Source organism: Bufo gargarizans, chromosome 6 (genome assembly GCF_014858855.1).
Source record: "Bufo gargarizans isolate SCDJY-AF-19 chromosome 6, ASM1485885v1, whole genome shotgun sequence".
NCBI lineage: Eukaryota > Metazoa > Chordata > Amphibia > Anura > Bufonidae > Bufo > Bufo gargarizans.
Genome location: NC_058085.1, coordinates 25061406 through 25085478, shown reverse-complemented (window position 1 = coordinate 25085478; position 24073 = coordinate 25061406). Strand labels below are relative to the sequence as shown.

The following is a 24073-nucleotide window of genomic DNA, read 5'->3' as shown; positions in this document are numbered from 1 at the left end:
GCGATATCAGCATATCGCTGTTTCTTAATACCGCGGTATATCGCTCAACCCTATGGTGGTCTGAAAGGAGAAGATGCGGAAAGAGAACATCTACATCAGAGGAGACATCATTGGATGTAAGAGGTATGTGCGCTGGGGATGTGTGTGTGTGTGTGTGTGGGGGGGGGGGGGGCGAAATGCAAGAACTGGGATGTTTTCAGCTTCCAGGAATTGTGTACAGATCCTTGCAATATGGGGCCGTGCATTATCATGCTGCAACATGAGGTGATGGTCGTGGATGAATGGAACAACAATGATCCTCAGGATTTCGTCATGGTATCTCTGTGCATTCAAAATGCCATCAATAAAATGCACCTGTGTTCGTTGTCCATAACATATGTCTGCCCATACCATAACCCCATCGCCACCATGGGCCACTCGATCCACAACGTTGACGTCAGCAAACCGCACACCCACACGACGCCAAACACGCTGTCTGCCATCTGCCCTGAACAGTGAAAATCATCCGTGAACAGAATGCTTCGCCAACATGCCAGACGTCATTGAATATGAGCATTTGCCCACTCAAGTCGGTAACGACGACGAATAGCAGTCAGGTCCAGACCCTGATGAGGACGATGAGCATGCAGATGAGCTTCCCTGAGAGATTACAGTTTGTACAGAAATTCTTTAGTTTTGCAAACTGATTGTTGCTGCAGCTGTCCGAGTGGCTGGTCTCAGACGATCACGGAGGTCCTGGGCTGGTGTGGTTACACGTGGTCTGCGGTTGTGAGGCCGGTTGGATATACTGGCCAATTCTCTGAAACGCCTTTGGAGACGGCTTATGGTAGAGAAATGAACATTCATTGCACGGGCAACAGCTCTGGTAGACATTCCTGCAGTCAGAATGCCAATTGTACACTCCCTCAAACGTTGCGACATCTTTAGCATTGTGCTGTGTGATCAAACTGCACATTTCAGAGTGGTCTTTTATTGTGGGAAGTCTAAGGCACACCTCTGCAATATTCATGCTGTCTAATCAGCACCTTTATATGCCACACCTGTGAGGTGGGGTGGATTATCTCGGCAAAGAAGAAGTGCTCACTAACACAGATTTAGGCTACATGCACACGACCGTATGTGTTTTGCGGTCCGCAATTTGCGAATATGCCCAAAAAAATGAATGACATCCGTATGCCATCCGTTTTTTGTTTTTTTTTGCGGCCTAAAACGGACAAGAATACGACATGTTCTATTTATTTATTTTTTCGGGGCTACGGAACGGACATACTGATGCGGACAGCAAACGGTGTGCTGTCTGCATTTTTTGCGGACCCATTGAAATGAATGGGTCCGCATACTATCCGCAAAAAAAACTGTATCAGACACGGAAACAAACATTGTTTGTGTGCATGTAGCCTTTGACAGATTTGCGAACAATATTTGAGAGTAATGGGTCTTTTGTGTATGTAGAACATTTTTTCAGATCTTCGAGTTCAGCTCATGCAAAATGGGAGCAAAAACCGAAAGTGTTGCATTTATATTTTTGTTCAGTGTAGAAGACATATCCAGAAGATCTCAGAGACGTGGACTGGAACAGGAGAGGTTATGTAGAAGACATATCCAAGAGATCTGAGAGACGTGGACTGGAAAAGGGGCTGTTATATAAAAGATATATCCAGGAATTCTCAGAGATGTGGACTAGAACAAGGGGTGTTATATAGAAGACATATCCAGGAGATCTGAGATGTGGAATGGAGGAGGGGGTGTTATATAGAAGACATTTCCTGGAGATCTCAGAGACGTGGACTGGAGCAGGGGACAGGAACGCCGAAAGCATAAAATTTCCTACTTTTCTATCAATCACTAAAAACATGACTAGATAAAAATGAGTCGCACTACAAGAAGAGGATCACACCCCCCAAGGATATATAAATACAGGACACGAGGCTGAAGTTGGTTTCTTATTCAAAAGTTGCAGTGAACGTCCCGGGGGAAATCAGATGAAAGCGGCATTACAATACAAAAGATGGGCAAAAAAGTGTGATTTGAAGACTGAAATGAATTCAGGCACTGATCTGACACTTGTGACATACAGAGGTTGGTGCCCGCACCATATGCAGGGGAGTTCAACCCAAACAGGTTCTCGATGGATTAATACCGCAGTTACACCAGACGCATTTCCAAACTGTACGTTTTGTTCCTCAGTGGTTGCAATAGTATAAAAATGAGGGACCAACCGCTCCTTATCCGGAGCTGTGCTGATATCAGAACCTGGGCCGGACCGTGTCAGGCTGTTTTTGTAGTATTCTAGTCATTCACAATGCACACCCTGCGGGTTTTTTCAGTTGTTCTATAAACCAACAAATGAAACATTCAAATGATCTAGATTATAAAATCCAAAATATAGAAAATACAAAACATCTAAGTTGATCAACAAATCATAAAACTGGGAATAAAAAAGATCTAGAATAAAATAGACACATGTAGTGTAAAAGGCCTAATGTGGTCTTCATTCCGGGGTGTTAGTTCGCTCTGCAGGTCTGTCTGCATTTTAATCAATTTTTTTTTTATTCTCTGTTTTATGACTTGTTGATCAATTTATGTTTTGTATATTATATATATTGGATTTTATGACATATCATGAAACTGCCTTGACCTCAAACATGTTTTGATCCATATAAAAAGAGAGAACACAAGATCTAAACTTTATTATCTCCTCCGATGTCTCCTCTTATCTCCAGTTATTGTATTTTACATAGGATTTTGTAGGATTTTACATCATCTTATTTTCTTTCCATTCAGGTTCCTACAATATAGGATCCGCTCAGTGGAGATCTTCTATATAAGATTCTTCTCCTGATTGACCCAAGAATGGACAGGGACAAGATGGCGGAGAGGATAATAAATCTCACCCTAGAGATCCTCTTCTGGCTTACTGGAGAGGTGAGAGGTTCTGATGATGTCACATTACATCATCTTATCTATGTTGCTAACAGATGGACATGACTGGAGAGGTGAGGGACTCTGGAGATGTATGGAGTGATAGTTATTACTGTGTCTCTCCATAACCAGGACTACACAGTAGTGAAGAAGACCTCTAGTGAGCGCTGTCAGGTCCCTGTGTCTGAAGGACGGGGAAGAACCCTGAGCCCAATCATGGGGCATCCACCTCACCCCCTGATCCATGAGGAAATCAATAGACAGAAGATACTAGAACTCACCAACAAGATGATTGAGATGCTGACTGGAGAGGTGACACTGCTGGGATGCTGGGACATTATACAGGAACGCTATTAAGGGATCTGGGTGATGACTGTATCATTGTGTTGTCAGGTTCCTATAAGGTGTCAGGATGTCACCGTCTATTTCTCCATGGAGGAGTGGGAGTATTTAGAAGAACACAAAGATCTGTACAAGGACGTCATGATGGAGGATCACCGGCCTCTCGTATCATCCAGGTAATAGACATGACTAAATATACATGTCCTCTCATTATCTGTATGTAAGGGATGCATGTTCTGTGTTTAGAGTCTCACCTGGTTTTGGCTTAAAATCTCTGATGGAAATCTGAAGAGCAGCAAGACCTCATTGAAGTCAATGTAAAATGTAGGCAGATTAGTGCATAAGAGGTAAATGGAAGTGAATTACTGTGTAAGATACTGACAGTTCAATTCAGTACAATACAGAATGTATTGTACTGAATTGAAATATGGATCAAACCCTGAAAAGGTGAAGTCCCACAGTAGGACAAATATAAAAAGTAATAAATAAATAATAATAAAAAAAAGTTTCAAGTAAAAAAAAAAAATTATAATTTATTTTCCTAAAATAAAATTAAAAAAATTGTAGGAAAAAAAGAAAAGTAGACATATTAGGTAACGCCACGTCCATATCGACATCACTAAAAGTGCAACACAAAGCAATGAAAAAGCAATGAAAATCTAACTGTCACCTGATCTCGCAAAAAATGAGCCCCTAACTAAGACAATCTCCCCCCCAAAAAAACTATAGCTTGGACTATGGAGACACTAAAACTTTATTTTTTTGTTTCAAAAATGCTTTTATTGTGTTAAATGTAAAAATAAAATAAAAAAGTAGACATATTAGGTATCGCCATGTCCTTACGAACCTGCTCTATAAAAATACCACATGACCTAACCCCTCAGATGAACACCGTAAAAAAGATAAAATATTAACTGTGTCAAAAAAGCCATATTTTGTCACAAAAAGTGTAATAGCAAGAGATCAAAAAGTCATATGCATCCTACAATAAGGCCAATCAAATCGTCATCTGATCCTGCAAAAAATTATACCATACCTAAGACAATCGCATTAAAAAAAAAAAAAACTATTGCTCTCAGAATATGGAGACACTAAAACAAACTTAAATAAAAAAAAAAAGTATACATATTAGGTATCGCCACAACCTTCTGTATAAAAATATCACATGATCTAACCTGTCAGATGAACACTGTAAATAACAAAAAATAAAAACGGTGCCAAAACAGCTATTTTTGTTACCTTGCCTCACAAACAGTGTAATATAGAGCAACCAAAAATCATATGTACTCTAAAATAGTACAAACAAAACTGCCATCGTATCCCATAGTTTCAAAAATGGGGTAATTTTTTTAGGTAGTTTCTACTCTAGGGGTGCATCAGGGGGTCTTCAAATGTGACATGACAGCTTAAAATTATCCCAGTGAAATCTGCCTTCCTAAAACCATATGGCGTTCCTTTCCTTCTGCACTCTGCCATGTGTCCATACAGCAGTTTACGACCACATATGGGGTGTTTCTGTAAACTACAGAATCAGGGCAATAAATATAGAGTTTTGTTTGGCTGTTAACCCTTGCTTTGTTAATGGAAAAAAATTAAGTAAAATTTAAAATCTCCCCAAAAAGTGAAATTCTGAAATGTCATCTCCATTTTCCATTAATTCTTGAGGAACACCTAAAGGGTTAACAAAGTTTGTAAAATCAGTTTTGAACACCTTGAGGGGTGCAAGTTTCTAAAATGGGGTCATTTTTGGGTGGTTTCTATTATATAAGCCTCACAAAGTGACTTCATAACTGAACTAGGTCCTTAAAAAGTGGACTTTGGAAATTTTCTGAAAAATTTCGATATTTGCTTCTAAGCCTTATAATATATGGAGAATGTAAAGTAATAACTATTTTTGTAGTTATTACTATCTATTATAAAAGTAGAGAAATAGAAATTTGGAAATTTTTCAAAATATTTGGTAAATTTGGTATTTTTTTTATAAATAAAAATGAAATTTTTCACTCAATTTTACCACTGTCATGAAGTACAATATGTGACGAGAAAACAGTCTCAGAATGGCCTGGATAAGTAAAAGCGTTTTAAAGTTATCACCACATAAAGTGACACATAAAGTGAGTCAGATTTGCTAAAAATAGCCCGGTCCTTAAGGTGAAATATGGCAGGGTCCTTAAGGGGTTAATAGACAAATAAATTTATCTTGGCCAAGGCTTCCATTATCTACTTTCTAAAGGTAACCATTCCATCATAACATTTTTAATTGATTACTTAAAGGGAACCTGTCACCAGGATTTTGTGTATAGAGCTGAGGACATGGGTTGCTAGATGGCCGCTAGCACATCCGCAATATCCAGTCCCCATAGCTCTGTGTGCTTTTATTGTGTAAAAAAACTGATTTGATACATATGCAAATTAACCTGAGATGAGTCCTGTATGTGAGAGAAGTCACGGACAGGACTCATCTCAGGTTAATTTGCATATGTATCAAATCGTTTTTTTTTTACACAATAAAAGCACACAGACCTATGGGAACTATGTATTGCAGATGTGCTAGCGGCCATCTAGCTACCCATGTCCTCAGCTCTATACACAAAATCCTGGTGACAGGTTCCCTTTAAAGGCCTCTAATTTCTCAGGAAAAGTAGTTAGTACTAAAAGTACTTAGTATTCACTTCGAAATGGTGATTAACTCTTTAGCTAAGCTCCTTTTTGAGGTGTAAACACAAGGGGGTCGTTTACTATTCTGAAATAAGCCTAAATTAGATGTATTTCAGGTGCAGATGTCGGTGCAATTGGGGGGCGGCAGGTCTACAAATGTCGGTGTGCAGTGGGCGGGGAAGGGAACAGGCCGGCAGGCCTGTCTCATTCACTATTTCCTACAAATGTTTCAGGTGTAGAAAAGGGTCTAAATGTAAGACAGCTTGGAAGCTGTCTTACATTTAGAACTGGTGCTGGAAACCCTGAAGTTATGGAGAGGCCTGCGCCTAAAACACAGGTCTTAATAAATGTGCCCCAAGATGTATGCCTAAGACAACATGGCTGACCATCCGATCTAATCCTAATTCTTCAACACCTACAGTTAAGGAAGAGAGAACAACCCCCGAGAGATGTCCCAGTCCTCTTCTTCCACAGGATAATTCAGAAGAACATCACTATGTCCCACAGGATGATCAGGTAGATGGATATAAGGACATCATGATGGAGGATCACTGGCCCCTCATATCACCAGGTAATAGACATGACTAAATACACATGTCCTCTCATTATCTGTATGTAAGGGATGAATTCAGTCACTGGATGTGTTTGCTACAGTAAAGAAGAAGAGAAGAACACCGGAGATATGTCCCAGTCCTCTTCTTCCACAGGATGGTTCAGAAGAACATCACAATGTCCCACAGGATGATCAGGTAAATAGAGCTAAGGTCTCATGAAATGTCCCCTATGATCTGTAGAAGGCTGTGAAGATCTTGTCTTCAGTCTTGTTTTATCCACCAGTATTATATGTTTTATCCTTGTATAATGAGAAAGATGGAGATGGCAGGATTTAGGGTTGTTTTGGGTATCAAAATTTCGATACCCAATTGATACTATTACACCAGTATCAATTCGGTACCGGGATGTTAATTTTCTCGATACTAGACTGCGTTACTGAGCAGTCTAGTATGTCCTCTTATGAGAGAACATGGCGTGTGCTGCGCTCGTTCTCTCCGGCCAGACAGTGGAGAAGGAGGGAGGAAGGTAATCCCTCCCTCCTATGACGCGGCCGCTGCTGAGCCCAATGAATGGGCGGCTAATTAATGCAGGAGGAGGTAATGAGCTAGTGAGCTCAGCGAACAGAAGAAGCAGCCTCCTCCTGAGTGTATTGTGTCCTCCCCAGCATCATCCCGAGCCCCAGTGCCAGTGAAAAGCAGCCAGCATAGCAGGTACCCGGCCTGGGCACTGTGCTACCTATGATAATTAACTTTCTCATCCGTCTCATTTGGGGACACAGGCTTTGATGATGGGTATACAGTAGCTGTTGCTTAGTGTCTGTAGGGTTGCAGGTCTGCTAATTACTAATTTTGTCTAATTTTTTTTCCCTTCTGGCGGGAAGCTTCAGGCAGTCATTTAAACAGCGTGCACTCCAAACCAGGAGACGGGAGACCAGGGGGTCACCCAAATCCCCTGCTCGTTCCCACTGTCCGAAAGAAAAGGAGTACAAGATGTTCCCGTAAAAACCTCTGTCTCCCGCCAGCAATCGCATCACCACGGCCGCCCCAGCAAAAGTCCCCTCTGTTTCTGGTGTAGCGTCCCTCACCAAGGGGCCGCGCACCGAAGGTGGTGATCCGGCTGGAGCCAGGGGGCAGAAGACTTCGGACAGGTGAGTAGGAGACTGCCCACAGTGCCCCCCCCTTCAGTTCCCTCTCCTCCCCACGTGTGATGGTCCCCATGTGGTCACCCTGTACGATGGGCAGTAATGAGAGCTCTGTAAATGTTAAAATGGCACCAAAATTTGCATTCCCTTAGCCAGACTCCCTCTGCTTTGCGTGTGCTGCACCGCCATCAAGTGGCTCAGCTCCAGACCCGATGCTTCCGCTACCCAAGCTACGGAAGAACCGGAATGGGCGCGTTCCCTGTCTAGGGTAGTGCAGGATGTCTCCAATGCCAACATAGCTATTGTGGATATATTGGGGTGTTTGTTGGCAAGTCTTTTGACCGGTCCGACTCTGGGGATTAATGGGCGCGTGCCCATCGCGGCCGTCCCACAAAACGGGCCAGAACTTTCCCCCAAAAGGGTGTCTGTGTCTCCCATTTCCTCGGCCTCTCCTCCTCCTACTAGAGAGTCTCACTCCGACGTGTCCTCAGTTGAAGAGGCATGTTCCGAGGAGAGAGGGTCAGATGAGGATGTTGTCTCACCGGAGGTCAGTCGTCCAAACTGTCCTCCATGGTGGACAATTTAATTACGGCAGTTATTGAGATGTTGCAAGTTGAGGATCCAGCTCCATCATCTGCCAGCTCGAGTTTTTCCTTTTAGGAAGTCCCATCATTTGCACAAGCGTTTCCTTAGCCACCAGGAGATTGATTCCAATCTCTCCAAGGAGTGGAATTTCCCTGATAGACATTTCATGTTGCCAAAACGCTTGAATGTCCTTTATCCTTTTCCAGAGGATTTGACTAAGAAATGGTCTGTTCCACCTATAGTGGGCCTGCCAGTTTCCCACATACTACCTTGCCAATGGCGGATGGGGCTTCTTTTTCTGATATCAAAGATAAGAAGCAGTGGGCACAGCGCTGCAGCCGGTGTTTGCCTCTACATGGGGGAGCAAGGCTATGGGGGAGTGGACAAATAACTTGCGTCAGGGAGTCCCCTCGGGGGAACTTGCAGATGTGGCCAGGCAGCTCTCGCCTGCCAGTGCATATATTTGTGAAGCATCTTTGGACGCGGCCAGGTTTATGGCTCTCTCTCAGCCCTGTTGGTGGCTATTCAACGTACTCTATGGCTCTCATGCTGGGCGGCAGATAATGCTTCAAAGCGGACCCTGACAGCCCTCCCCCTTAACCGGCAGCAGACTTTTTGGTAAGCGCCTGGATGAGATCATTTTGGACGCTACAGGTGGTAAGAGCACCAATTTACCACAGAACAGGGGGCGGTCTAATAAGTAGAAAAAGCGGAAGCCTTTTTTTCCCGTCCCTTTCTGAGTTTTTTCGGACCCAAGGGAAGCTCAAACCTTCCTTCAAGCCGCGGATTCCTGGCATTCCCATCAACAGGGCTCCAAGTCCTTTAACCCTAAGAGCTCCGCTGCACGATGGGAGGCTCCTGGCGCCCTCCGTTCTGGTGGGCGGCCGGCTACATGTATTTCAGTATGTTTGGCTGGCTCACGTCTCAGATGCGTGGGTGAGGGAGGTCATTGCAGAGGGCTACAAGCTGGACTTCAAGTTTTTTTCAGTCATCTCCTCCGGCCTCTCCCGCAGCTGCAGATTATTTTTTTGAGCAATTCGCACGCTGCTGCAGCACGGCGTGATTGTTCTGGTTCCTGCGCAACCGGAACAGTGCGCCAGGCCCTCAGTAGGTGGATGGTCTCTCCGATGTTGACTTTGGGTTGCTCGTTCCTCCCTTTCCGTTGGAAGGTGTTAACAACGGACGCAAGCCTCAAGGGTTGGGGGGGAGTGTTGGAAAAGCTCTCTGTTCAAGGGGTATGGTCACGCAAGGAGAGCTCCCTTCCAATCAATGTTCTGGCGTAGGGCAGCAGGGATAGTGTGAGGTCCTATTCACCCTAATAGAGCTCTATTAGGGTGAATAGGACAAGGGATCAAAAGACCCCAGGTTCTAGCCCCAAAGGGGGAAATAATTATTGAATAAAAAGTTTTAAAAAAAGTAAAAATCACACCCTTTCGCAATTTTACATATAAAATATATAAACAATAAATAAACTTATTATATATTGCCATGTCCTAAAAGTCCAAACTATTAAAATATTAAAAAAATCTTCTATGCGGTGAACAGAAAAAAAAAAATGTCAGAATAGCAGTACCAAGATCATACCACGGATTCTATTCTAGCACATGTAGATGCAAGTCATCCTTCTTACTTGCATGAAGTATAATATAATATTCAGGGGCGTAGCTAAAGGCTCATGTGCCCTGGTGCAAAAGTTCAGCTTGGTCCCCCCCTTCCCTCAGTGCTTTGTGGCCAGGGACAGGGAAGCACATAGCCTTCATGCTGCCTGAGGCGAAAATTGAAACTGCATCCCCTGCCCCAAGCCAAATTCTTGACCTTACCCCTTCCCTCCAGCCAGAGATGTAACTTGACCTGCATGAACTTTGTATAGTTACCAGTGTCTTCTTATGTGGCACAAGGGTCTTTGGGCCCCCTCAGGCTCCTAGGTCCTAGTAGTGACTGCACCCCTTATAGCAGGGGTGGGGAACCTTTTTGCTGCCGAGGGACATTTGAATATCGTTCGGGGGCCAAACAAAATTCTCAACTTAAAAATTTGACGGCTATATTTGGTCAAACATGTAACTGACTTAGGTGTAAGTTACAGAAATTACGCTTCAATTAAAAAAAATCTAGAGCGCTGTATTTTTGCAGCACAAAATGGCGCCTGCGCTATATATTACAAATAGTACAGGCGCCATTTGACCACATATAGCAGTCTAATTTTTAAGTTGAGAATGTTATATATTTAGTTCTTTATTTAGCATTAATGGCAGCCAAGCTAAACCCAGAGGGGTCCAGAGAGGGGTTCACTCAGCTTTGGCTCTCCTTGCCACTGTCCCTGCCTCTTTCTTCACAAATGTCCCTGCCTCTGTCTCGTTCTCAGCCTCAGATCTGCCTCCCACCTCCATCAGCCTCAAGTCACCCTCCTATCAGACCCCCCAGCCTACATCAGCCTCAGATCAGACCCTTCCCAGCCTCAGATCAGACCCCCAGCCTCAGATCAGACCCTCATCAGACCCCAGCCTCAGATCAGACCCTCATCAGACCCCCAGCCTCAGCAGACCCTCAGAAAGTCTACCACAGAAAATATTAGAAGAGTTCAAGTAGTCACACAATTAGGATATGCATTTAACACTGAATGGTCATTGGCCTCATTGGATGCAGCCAAGGCCTTTGATTCCATAGAATGCCTAAAGGGATATGGTTTTAGTCAACAATTTCTCAAATGGATCACTCTTCTATATAGAAACCCAGCGAGTGGATTATTAATAAATGGGGAGCTCTCAGAAACATTTTAGCTTCACAGAGGCATTAGACAGGGATGCCCTCTGTCACCACTTCTGTTTGCTCTGGCGATTGAGACTTTGGCAATCGGGGTGAGAAGCAGCAATAATTTAACCGGGGTGAAACTGGGAGAGAAAGAGATCCGTATTGGGTTATATGCAGATGACATGATCCTATATTTATCAGCACCTAGCACATCTCTTAAAGGGTTTCTGTCACTCCCCAAAAGTCATTTTTCATTTTTGGGCTACTTAAAATCCTTATACTGCGATTTTTCAATATATAGTGCTCTTACCCTTTTTCGTTCTCTAGGTTCTTTAAAAACCACACTTTTATAATATGTAAATTACCTCTCTACCAGCAAGTAGGGCGGTTACTTGCTGGTAGCCGCCTCATCCTCCTTTAAAAAAAAACGCCCCCTCCTCCTGTTGATTGACAGGGCCAGCGAGCGCTCTCGTCCTCTGGCTAGCCCTGTCTGTGTTCTAAATCTCGCGCCTGCGCCGTACCGGTCTTCAGTCGGCGCAGGTGCACTGAGAGGAGGACGCTCGCTCGGCCGCTCCTTCCTCAATGCGCCTGCGCCGATGACGTCACATCTACACCCGGCGCAGGCACACTGACGAAGGAGCGGCCAAGCGAGCGTCCTCCTCTGAGTGCGCCTGCGCCGACTGAAGACCGGTATGGTGCAGGCGCGAGATTTAGAACGCAGACAGGGCTTAGAGCACTATATATTGAAAAATCGCAGTATAAGGATTTTAAGTAGCCCAAAAATGAAAAAATACTTTTGGGGGGTGACAGAAGCCCTTTAACCCCTTAAGGACTCAGCCCTATTTCACCTTAAGGACTTGGCCATTTTTTGCAAATCTGACCAGTGTCCCTTTAAGTGCTCATAACTTTAAAACACTTTGACTTATCCAGGCCATTCTGAGATTGTTTTTTCGTCACATATTGTACTTCATGACACTGGTAAAATGAAGTCAAAAAAATTATTTTTTTTGCATAAAAAAATACCTAATTTACCAAAAATTTGGAAAAATTTGCAAATTTCAAAGTTTCAGTTTCTCTACTTCTGTAATACATAGTAATACCCCCCAAAATTGTGATGACTTTACATTCCCCATATGTCTACTTCAGGTTGGAATTATTTTGGGAATTATATTTTATTTTTTGGGGATGTTACAAGGTTTAGAACTTTAGAAGCAAATATTGAAATTTTTCAGAAATTTACAAAAACCCAATTTTTAGGGACCACTACAGCTCTGAAGTCACTTTGCGAGGCTTACATAATAGAAACCACCCAAAAATGACCCCATTCTATAAACTACACCCCTCAAGGTATTCAAAACTGATTTTACAAACTTTGTTAACCCTTTAGGTGTTGCACAAGAGTTATTGGCAAATGGGGATGAAATTTGAGAATTTCATTTTTTTGCCTAATTTTCCATTTTAACCCATTTTTTCCACTAACAAAGCAAGGGTTAACAGCCAAACAAGACTGTATCTTTATTGCCCTGACTCTGCTGTTTACAGAAACACCCCATATGTGGCCGTAAACTACTGTACGGCCACACAGCGGGGCGTAGAGTGAAAGGTGCGCCGTTTGGTTTTTGGAAGCCAAATTTTGCTGGACTGGTTTTTTGACACCATGTCCCATTTGAAGCCCCCTGATGCACCCCTAGAGTAGAAACTCCCTAAAGGTGACCCCATCTAAGAAACTACACCCCTCAAGGTATTCAAAACTGATTTTAAAAACTTTGTTAACCCTTTAGGTGTTGCACAAGATATAATGGAAAATAGAGATACAATTTCAAAATTTCACTTTTTTGGCAGATTTTCCATTTTAATATCTTTTTTCAAGTAACAAAGCAAGGGTTAACAGCCAAACAAAACTCATTATTTATGGCCCTGATTCAGTAGTTTATAGAAACACCCCATATGTGGTCATAAACTGCTGTACGGGCACACGGCAGGGCGCAGAAGGAAAGGAATGACATACGGTTTTTGGAAGGCAGATTTTGCTGGACTGTTTTTTTTTTTTACACCATCTCCCATTTGAAGCCCCCCTGATGCACCCCTAGAGTAGAAACTCCAAAAAAGTGACCCCATTTTAGAAACTACGGGATAAGATGGCAGTTTTCTTGGTACTAGTTTAGGGTACATATGATTTTTGGTTGCTCTATATTACACTTTTTGTGCGGCAAGGTAACAAGAAATAGCTTTTTTGGCACCGTTTTTTTTTGTTATTTACAACATTCATCTGAAAGGTTAGATCATGTTGTAATTTTATAGAGCAGGTTGTCACGGACGCGGCGATACCTAATATGTATACTTTTTTTTATTTATGTAAGTTTTACACAATGATTTCATTGTTAAAACAAAAAAAGTTTTAGTGTCTCCATAGTCTAAGAGCCATAGTTTTTTCAGTTTTTGGGCGATTATCTTATGTAGGGTCTCATTTTTTGCGGGATGAGATGGCTGTTTTATTGGCACTATTTTGGGGTGCATATGACTTTTTGATGGCTTGCTATTGCACTTTTTGTGACGTAAGATGACAAAAAATTGCTTTTTTTAAACCGTTTTTATTTTTATTTTTTTTACGGTGGTCACCTGAGGGGTTAACTCATGTGATATTTTTATAGAGCTGGTCGATACGGACACGGCGATACCTAATATGTATACTTTTTTTATTTATGTAAGTTTTACACAATGATTTAATTTTTGAAACAAAAAAAATGATGTTTTAGTGTTTCAATAGTCTAAGAGCCATAGTTTTTTCAGTTTTTGGGCGATAATCTTGGGTAGGGTCTCATTTTTTGCGGGATGAGATGCCGGTTTGATTGGCACTATTTTGGGGTACATGCGACTTTTTTGATCACTTTTATTACCTTTTTTGGGAAGTAAGGTGGGCAAAATGTAAAGTTTTTTTTTATTTTTTTATTTTTATGGCGTTCACCGTGCGGGGAAAGTAACATGACCGTTTTATAGATCAGGTCGTTACGGACGCGGCGATACCAAACATGTGTAGGGAATTTTTTTTTTTTCATTTTTAATTAGTGATAAATGTGTTTTTTGATTTTCACTTTTTTTTTCACTTTTTCTTACTTTTTTTTGACCCAGACCCACTTGGTTCTTGAAGATCCAGTGGGTCTGGTGTCTGCATAATACAGTACAGAACCTATATAGGTTTCTGTACTGTATTTTACTTACACTGGACGCCTGCTCAGGCGTCCTGCTGTCCATGGTGCTGAACAGATCTATGCTGAAAGCATAGATCTGTTCAGCACCATGGACAGCAGGACGCCTGAGCAGGCGTCCTGTTGCCATGGGAACCTTCCCCGTCTGCCACAGCTATAGATTAGACAATAGATTTGTGCCACAACAAATTTGTGCCACAACAATAGATTTGTGCCACACTAAAGTTTCTGATCGCCGCGGTCAGGGACCGCGGCGATCAGAAACAGCAGAAATCGCAACAAACCGCAGGTCTGAATTGACCTGCGGTTTGCTGCGATCGCCGATAGGGGGGGGCATATGACCCCCCCAGGCGTTGTGACAGGATGCCGGCTGAATGATTTCAGCCGGCATTCTGTGCGGATTAACCCCTGGGGCACCACAATCTCAATTTAAACTCATGACTCCTTAAGGACTCGGGATCCATGCCGTACCGGTACGTCATGGGTCCCTAAGGGGTTAAGGGTGCAATAGAACTGATAAATGAATATGGGGAGTTTTCAGGCCTCAGAATTAACTGGGAGAAATCAGTGTATATGCCTCTGGGAAGAGCACACTCATGTGGAGATGCTGAAAGTAGTGGATACATTCAAATATCTTGGGGTAATTATCACAAAAAAATGCTCCCAGGCTCTGTCACTCAATATTCATCCCTTAGTTGGCCATATACGGAATAAACTACAAAATTGGAAGACCTTACCCATTTCAATAGCAGGTCGCATTAAATTGATCAAAATGACCATACTTCCCAAATCCCTATACTCACTTCAACACTCCGAAATACACGTACCTAAGGCAGTATTCCAGGAGATAGATTCACTATCTAGGACTTTTATATGGGGAAGATCTAGAGCTAAATTAAGCCTGGATACATTAAAACGCCCAAAAGTAGAAGGGGGTATGGCATTACCAGACTACCATTATTTAGCGGGCCAGCTGAGGTTAATTAAACATAGAAACATAGAATGTGTCGGCAGATGAGAACCATTTGGCCCATCTAGTCTGCCCAATATACTGAATACTATGGATAGCCCCTGGCCCTATCTTATATGAAGGATGGCCTTATGCCTATCCCATGCATGCTTAAACTCCTTCACTGTATCTGCAGCTACCACTTCTGCAGGAAGGCTATTCCATGCATCCACTACTCTCTCAGTAAAGTAATACTTCCTGATATTACTTTTAAACCTTTGCCCCTCTAATTTAAAACCATGTCCTCTTGTAGCAGTTTTTCTTCTTTTAAATATTCTCTCCTCTTTTACCTTGTTGATTCCCTTTATGTATTTAAAAGTTTCTATCATCTCCCCTCTGTCTCGTCTTTCTTCCAAGCTATACATGTTAAGGTCCTTTAATCTTTCCTGGTAAGTTTTATCCTGCAATCCATGTACCAGTTTAGTAGCTCTTCTCTGAACTCTCTCCAAAGTATCAATATCCTTCTGGAGATATGGTCTCCAGTACTGAGCACAATACTCCAAATGAGGTAGAGGAAGAAGTAGAAATGGTTCCGCCACTTGAAGGAACAAGGAGACAGCAACAGCGCAGTGGGTAATCGAAAGCACTGAATCAATTGTGAATTTTGAAAATACCAGAAATTTATGAGATACGGTATACTTGTTTGTACTCGGACGTGTATCAGGAATGAATATGTCAATGTACTGTAACTTTGTTTTATTTCCTGTTGATAAATCACTGAAAAAGCCTGCATGCGGAGGAATTGCTCCCTCAGTTATAGACACGGTTTTGGAGCATTTCCACCCGTTTAGGCCACTTTTTTCAGTGAGTTTTATACATTTTTCTTTTTTTTTCCTATTGATAAAAGAAGTTTAAAAAATAAAAAAAATTGCCTCTCCAGCTCTGGACGATGCTGCCATTTGGCAGATTCAGTTACCCTCCCTGGTCTTCTTACTGCCACGCTGTACTGTGACCTGGTCATAGTGCGCATCTACGTACGTGTCAGGACACAACGTGGGGCCGGAAGAAGACCTGGGAAGGTGAATACTGCTAGCAATACGCTGTTCTCAGCTTCCTGTGCCTCCCGCATGCTAATGACCGCTTTCATAATAGCATTTTCATAATATGTTCTGGCAGGGGGCCACATGAAATGGTCCCGCGGGCCAGAGGTTCCCCACTAGGGTTGAGCGAACCCGAACTGTAAAGTTTGGGTTCGTACCGAACTTTAGGATTTTTGGACCCCGAACCCGAACATTTCAGTAAAAGTTCAGGTTCGGTGTTCAGCGAGTTAATGGTGCTTTTTGAAAGGCTGAAGAGCAGCCAATTAACAAGCGTTTAACTCTGTGCCCTTAGAAGCCATCACAGCCATGCCTACTAATGGCATGGCTGTGATTGGCCAGTGCAGCATGTGACCCAGCCTCTATATAAGCTGGAGTCATGTAGCGCTGCACATCACTCTGCTGTTACTAGTGTTGGGAGAGGATGCTGATGCTGTGAGGGAGAGAATAGCAAAGAAACTTTAATCGGAACTGCAATTGAACTCAGCGATGTACATAGATCTTGTTGTGTGGGTGCAGTGCACAATCTTTTGACCCTGCCCTGAGCCCAGTGACAGAGAAAAATAACTTTTATCCGTGGGCGGCGGCGGCCATTTTATGCAAGCTCAGTGCACCAGCACTGCATCTGTGCTTTTGTGACATTGAAATCCAAGCTTGAAATACTGCAATAATAATCTGGGTTTAAAAAACACCCATTTTTGGCAATATCCTACATCTGGTGCCTCTGCCGCATTAGTCAGTGTGCAATTTAAGCTATAAATACAGCTATAGTTTTCTGGATTTTAAAAAACCCCCTTTTTGGGCAAAATACTCAATTTTACAGCCCTTGCTGCATCTGTACATGTGAAATTCAAGCGTTATATACTGCTGTCATATTCTGTTAGTAAAAAAAAAACATTTTGCGCAAAATACTTAATATTGCAGTCTTTGCTGCATCTGTGATTGTTAAGAACAAGCTTGAAATACTTCAAGAATTTTCTGGCTTTTAAAAAACACCCATCTTTGGCAATAACCTCCATCTTGGGCCTCTGCCGCATTAGTCAATGTGCAAGTTAAGCTAGAAATACAGCTTTAATTTTCTGGGTTTTAAAAAACACCCTTTTTGGGCAAAATATAAAATTTTACTGCCCTTGCTGCATCTGTACGTGTGAAATTTAAGCGTTATATACTGCTGTCATATTCTTTATTCAAAAAACACCCATTTTGGGCAAAATACCTAATATTGCAGCCTTTGCTGCATCTATGATTGTTAAAAACAAGCTTGAAATACTTCAATAATTTTCTGGTTTTTAAAAAACACCCATTTTTTGCAATCCCCTCTATCTGGGGCCTTTAGTCAGTGTGCAATATAAGCTAGGAATACAGCTATAATTTTCTGGGTTTTAAAAAACACCCATTTTGTCCAAAACACTTAATTTGCGGCCTTGTCTGCATCTGTACGTGTGGAATTCAAGTGTTATATTCTGCTGTCATATTCTGGTATTTAAAAAAAAACACACATTTAGGGAAAAAATCTAAATTTTGCAGCCTTGTCTGCATCTGTACGTGTGAGATACACAGTTTAGATACTGTTGTTCTATTCTGCTATTAAAAAACACCCATTTAGGGCAAAAATCTTAATTTGCGGCCTTGTCTGCATCTGTACGTGTGAGATACACAGTTTAGATACTGATTGTTCTATTCTGCTATAAAAAAACACCCATTTATGGCAAAAATCTTAATTTGCGGCCTTGTCTGCATCTGTACGTGTGAGATACAGCCTTTAGATGCTGTTGTTAAAAAAAAAAAAAAACATTTTCGGCAAGATCCTAAATTTGAGAAATATGAGGAGAGCATCAAATAAGGGATGTGGCCCCGGTCGTGGTGCTGCTGGTGGGGCTCCTGTTGCATGGAGAGGACGTGGTCGATCTGTGCCAGCTACACGCACAAGTGAAACACCTTCCTCAGGTGCGAGTAGGCGACAGAACCTGCAGCGGTATTTGGTTGGGCCTAATGCGGCTCTACGAATGTTGAGGCCAGAACAAGTACAGGCGATAGCAGATTGGGTTGCCGACAGTGCCTCCAGTTCCTTTACATGGTCTCCCACCCAGTCTCCTGCTGAAAGATCAGAGTTGGCACCTGCATCCGATGTCCATCAATCTTTCACCTCACCCCCTTGCAAATCAGCCAAGCAGTCGGGGCCCAAAGTCATGCAGCAGTCTCTTCTGCTTTTTGATGACTCTGTTAGCAGGGTTTCCCAGGGCCATCCACCCAGCCCTGCCCCAGAAGTGGAAGAGATTGAGTGCACCGATGCCCAACCACTTATGTTTCAAGATGAGTACATGGGAGGACCATCGCAGTACGTCTCGGATGATGACAAAACACAGGTGCCAACTGCTGGGGCTTTTGAAAGTGTGCAGACCGACAAGGAGGGCAGGAGTGAAGACTGGGTGGAATCAAGGTCATGTGAGTGACCTGTGTAGTTCGGAGGAAGAGGCAGTGGTCGCACAGAGCCGACCAGCACAGCAGAAGAGGGAGCAGGGTGCAAAAGCAGAGAGGCTGTCCCCTAGACAGTACGCCTGCTGTTGCCCACCGCAGCAAGGGACTGAGCACATCAAAGCCAGCTCCAAGGAGTTCCCTGGCGTGGCAGTTCTTCAGACAATGTGCTGACGACAAGACACGAGTGGTTTGCACGCTGTGCAATCAGAGCCTGAAGCGAGGCATAAATGTTCTTAACCTGAGCACAACCTGCATGACCAGGCATCTAAGTGCAAAGCATGAGCTGCAGTGGAGTAGACACCTCAAAAACTCTGGCTCCTCCTGCTTCCTCTTCTGCTGTAGTCTCGGCCTCTTCATCCACCTCTGGAGTGACGGTGCCATCTGCCACCCCGCAAACAGAGGATCTGCCAGCAACACCACCACCTGGGTCACCAAGCATCTCCACAATGTCCCACGGAAGCGTTCAGCTCTCCATCTCCCAAACACTGGAGCGGAAGAGGAAGTACCCCACGACCCACCCGTGATCCCTGGCCCTGAATGCCAGCATTTCAAAATTACTGGCCTTTGAAATGCTGTCATTCCGTCTGGTGGAGACGGAGAGTTTTAAAAGCCTTATGGCGGTGGCCGTCCCACAGTCCGTCATGCCCAGCCGCCACTACTTTTCCAGGCGAGCCATCCCTTCCCTGCACAACCAAGCGGGGGACAAAATCAGGTGTGCACTGCGCAACGCCATCTGTGGCAAGGTGCACCTCACAACGGATATGTGGACCTGTAAGCACAGTCAGGGACGTTATATCTCCATAACAGCACACTGGGTAAATGCAGTGGCGGCTGGGCCTGAGGCGGATAGCAGTTTGGCGCATGTCCTTCCACCACCGAGGATTGCAGGGTGTTTCAGTTTGCCTCCTGTTGCTTCCTCATCCTCTACCGGCTCCTCATCCGGTCAGTGTAACACCTTCACCACCAACTTTAGCACAGCCAGGGGTAAAGGACAGCAGGCAGTTTTAAAACTTATCTGTTTGGGGGACAAACCCCACACCACGCAGGAGCTGTGGACGTGCCTTGAACAACAGACCGATGAGTTGTTGGTGCCAGTGAGCCTCAAGCCCGGCCTGGTGGTGTGCGATAATGGGCGAAATCTCGTAGCAGCTCTGGGACTAGCCAGTTTGACGCACATCCCTTGCCTGGCGCATGTACTGAATTTGGTTGTGCAGAGATTCCTTAAAAATTACCCCGATATGTCAGAGCTGCTGCATATAGTGTGGGCCGTCTGTGCGAGCTTTCGGCATTCTCACCCTGCTGCTGCTCGCTAGTCAGCGCTGCAGCGTAACTTCGGCCTTCCCGCTCACCGCCTCATTTGCGATGTGCCCACAAGGTGGAACTCGACCTTGCACATGCTGGCCAGACTGTGCGAGCAGCAGCAGGCGATAGTGGAGTTCCAGCTGCAACATGCACGGGTGAGTCGCTCGGCGGAACAGCGCCACTTTACCACCAATGACTGGGCCTCCATGCGAGACCTGTGTTGCTGTTTTGAGTACTCCATCAACATGGCCAGTGCCAATAACGCCGTTATCAGCATTACTATCCCACTTCTATGCCTCCTTGAAAAAACGCTGCTGGCGATGATGGAAGAAGATGTGGCACAGGAGGAGGAAGAGGGATCATTTCGTAGGGTTTCCGGCCAGTCATTCACAAGTGGCTCCGAGGGTGAGTTCCTGCACCCACAAACGCCAGGTACACAATTGTCCAGCCAGGGCACAGTTCTGGAGGATGATGAGGAGGAGGAGATGGAGGAGGAGAAACCATGTTCACAGCAGGGTGGCACCCAGACCAGCTCATGGCCATCACTGGTGCGTGGCTGGGGGGATACAGAGGACACAGACGATACACCTCACAGAGAGGACAGCTTTTTGTTGCCTCTGGGCAGCCTGGCACACATGAGCGATTACATGCTGCAGTGTCTCAGCAACGACCGCTGAGTTGCCCACATTCTAACTTGTGCAGATTACTGGGCGGCCACGCTGCTGGATCCCCATTACAAGGACAACGTACCGTCCTTAATTCCCTCAACGGAGCATGATAGTAAGATGCGCGAGTACAAGCGCACGCTGGTAGACACGCTGCTGGTGGCATTCCCACCTGACAGCAGGGGCACAGTGGAAGCACAAGGCGAAGGCAGAGGAGGAGGAAGAGGTCACCAACGCAGCTGGGGCACCGCCAGCACCTCAGAAGGCAGGGTTAGCTTGGCCGAAATGTGGAAAAGCTTTGTCAGCACGCCCGCCGCAACAACCAGCACCACCAGCTGATATGGAACGTCTTAGCAGGAGGCAGCATTTCAGCAACATGGTGGAGCCTACACGTACTGAATGACGGGTCTGCCCCCTTCAACTTTTGGGTCTCTAAATTGGGCATATGGCCTGAGCTTCCCCCTTTTTGCCTTGGAGGTGCTGGCCTGCCCTGCAGCCAGTGTATTATCTGAATGTGTGTTTAGCACGGCAGGGGGCGTTATCACAGACAAGCGCAGGCCGTCTGTCCACAGCCAATGGGGACAAGCTCACATTCATTAAAATGAACCAGGCATGGATCCCTCAGGACTTGTCCGTACCTTGTGCAGAATAGACATGTATACCGGCCTTAACCAGCCATTGTTATACTACAGCGCAATTGCTCATTCTTGTATTTTGGATATTTCACACTCTTTTGGAGTGTACCCTAATAAAAAAATTTTTTTTATTAAAACCAAAAACCAGTGTTGGCTACCTCGTCCTCCTCCACCGCCGCTTCCACCTACACCACTATGTCCACCGCCTCCTCAAACTCCTACTCCATATAGACCTCCACCTCATAAATCAAGTTTTGTTTTTTATATTGTATTTTATTTTATTTTGTCATTTCACTAATTTGTCTGTTACATTTTCGGGTGAAATTCACAAATTTTTGGGTGTGATATACCACTGCTCTACCTAGTAGACAGGTAAAAATTCACTAATTTGTCTGTTTCATTTTCGGCTAAAATTCACAAGTTTTTGGGTGTGATATATCCATGCTCTACCTAGTAGACAGGTAAAAACATTTCACTAATTTGTTAAATTTTCAGGTGAAATTCTCCAATTTTTGGGTGTTATATACCACTGCTCTACCTAGTAGATACATTTCACTAATTTTTCTGTTACATTCTTGGGTGACATTTTACAATTTTTGCCGTGTTACAGCAACTGCCCCCTGCACCTTCTGGGTCTCCAAATTGGGCACATGGCCTGAGCTTGCCCTTTACCCCTTGGAGGTGCTGGCCTGCCCTGCAGGCATATGGCCTGAGCTTGCCCTTTAGGCCTTGGAGGTGCTGGCCTGCCCTGCAGTCAGTGTATTGTCTAAACGTGTGTTTAGCACGACTGGAAGAGGTTATCACAGGTTATATTTCCCAATGTTTTGGGGTGTACCCTAATTTAAAAAAATAAAAATAAATTTAAAACCAAAAAGCAGTGTAGGCTACCTCCTCCTCCTCCACCGCCGCTTCCACCTACACCGCCACATCCACCGCCTCCTCAACCTCCTACTCCATATGGACCTCCTCCTCCTCCTAGATCGATTTTTTTTTTTTTTTTTTTAAGTATTTTATGTTATTTAAAGTCATTTCCCTATCCACATTTATTTGCAGAGCACTTGCCATGCTCTTAACCACACGTTGATGCCATTTGCAGCCCTCTAGCCCTTTCCATTACATTTTTACAGCCATTTTAGTGCTCAAAAGTTTGGGTCCCTATTGACTTCAATGGAGTTTGGGTTCGGGGGCAAGTTCGGGTCCCGAACTCAAACTATATTTTGTGAAGTTTGGTCGAACCCGAACATCCAGGTGTCCGCTCAACTCTATTCCCCACCCCTGTCTTACAGCTACGCCCCTGATAATATTGGAAGTTGATTATTGGAAAAGCTATATAGGATTATTTTCATCAGCACATATAATTCTAACGCGCCAACATTTTTCTAGCTGCTCAGATGCCTCCATACATTTTGAACCTTTGATTATGGACACCTGGTCATGTGATCTCGAGTCTGACCTCCAGTCTGAGGCTTGCTGTCTCTCTCCTGTGTGGCTGACATTCCTGTGAACTACAAGATTACAGCATCATTTATCAGATCCCTCTGGAGAGCTCCCTCCCCACCAGCTACTCCTCCTTGTCTTCTGTATGTCCCTAAACATATCAGTGCTGCTGAAGATATCATCTCTCTCTTACTTACCACTCTTACTCTAGTGTAATGGATAATGTAGAGATGAGATCTTCAGCAGCATGATATGTTTAGGGACATACAGAAAGCAAGAAGAGTAGCTGGTGGGAGGGATCTTTGTTTTTTTATGGCAGACCAATTTTTGCAAAATTCTTTAGTTTAGAATCAATTTGCTCATCTTTACTCTGAAGGTATTTATTTCAGGGACTCATTGACTAAACTTTAGACAATGAGGCCCTGAAACTAATACGTACTTGGTCTGCCATACAAAAACAAAGTTTATGCGATTCATTTCAGATGAATCACTTGTAAACAGTGTCGTGTGCGTTTAATGTCAGTATTAGCAGGGAAAACCATGAAGAAGGTAGAGGACTGTGGATAACTTGACACTCGGAGGAAGTGGGGAGGGGGCAGAGTCTGACAAAGAACGATTATAGACACAAGTCACTAACGTAGTGTGATAGGAACACTACAGAGAGGGAATTCGACTAGGGAAAATATTAAGGGAGTGAGGGATTGCTGAAACTGTGCTTAAAGTGGTTGTCTCACCTCACTTGTACAGCTTGTCTGGCAGCCTGCTCTGCGCTTCATTTTCTGATTTCCTGCCTCCAAGGCTGGACCCCCACCCCGGCTTTTCGTGACATCACATCTGCTCTTCAGCCATGTATGCTCACTTCCGATGCTTTTCTGTTTACCATAGGCCTCTTTCACACGGGCATCCCGGATTTGCTCCTGATGCGTCGCGTGTGCATTGCGGGAAACCTGCGCGAGTGTACACACAATTTCATTGCGTGCTTCAGTTTTTTTCAACGCAAGTGCAATGCATATTGCACACGTGTGATAAAAAACTGAATGTGGTACCCAGACCCGAACACGTGGTGAGCACGGTGACGTCAGCGCAGGTCCTGCTGAATGAAGATAGAAGATTCTTCTATCTTCATTCAGCAGGACCTGCGCTGACGTCACCGCACTCACCACGTGGTGAGCGCGATTACGTCATCAAAGGTCCTTTTGCAGGTCCTGAAAGATGAAGAAAGAAGACAATGCCGGCTGCGTGAACAGGAGGATGAGGTGAGTTAATTTTTTTGTATTTTTTAACCCCTCAAGCAACATTTTAGTAAGCATTCTGTATTAGGAATGCTATTATTTTCCTTTATAGCCATGTTAC

At 44.1% G+C, this 24073-nt stretch overlaps 1 protein-coding gene and 1 pseudogene across 1 annotated transcript in view; one reads left to right on the top strand and one right to left on the bottom strand.

Annotated features, from left to right (window-relative positions):
* LOC122940393 overlaps nt 1-24073 on the bottom strand; it is a 459251-nt pseudogene that overhangs the window by 375346 nt on the left and 59832 nt on the right.
* The window catches only part of LOC122940438 (gastrula zinc finger protein XlCGF64.1-like), a 31642-nt gene continuing 14022 nt past the window's right edge, over nt 6454-24073 (top strand). Inside the window, exons 1-2 of the mRNA XM_044297114.1 lie at nt 6454-6493; nt 6577-6671. Coding sequence (XP_044153049.1) covers nt 6460-6493; nt 6577-6671 — 129 coding nt within the window. The 5' untranslated portion in view covers nt 6454-6459. The remainder of the gene's footprint in view (nt 6494-6576; nt 6672-24073) is intronic.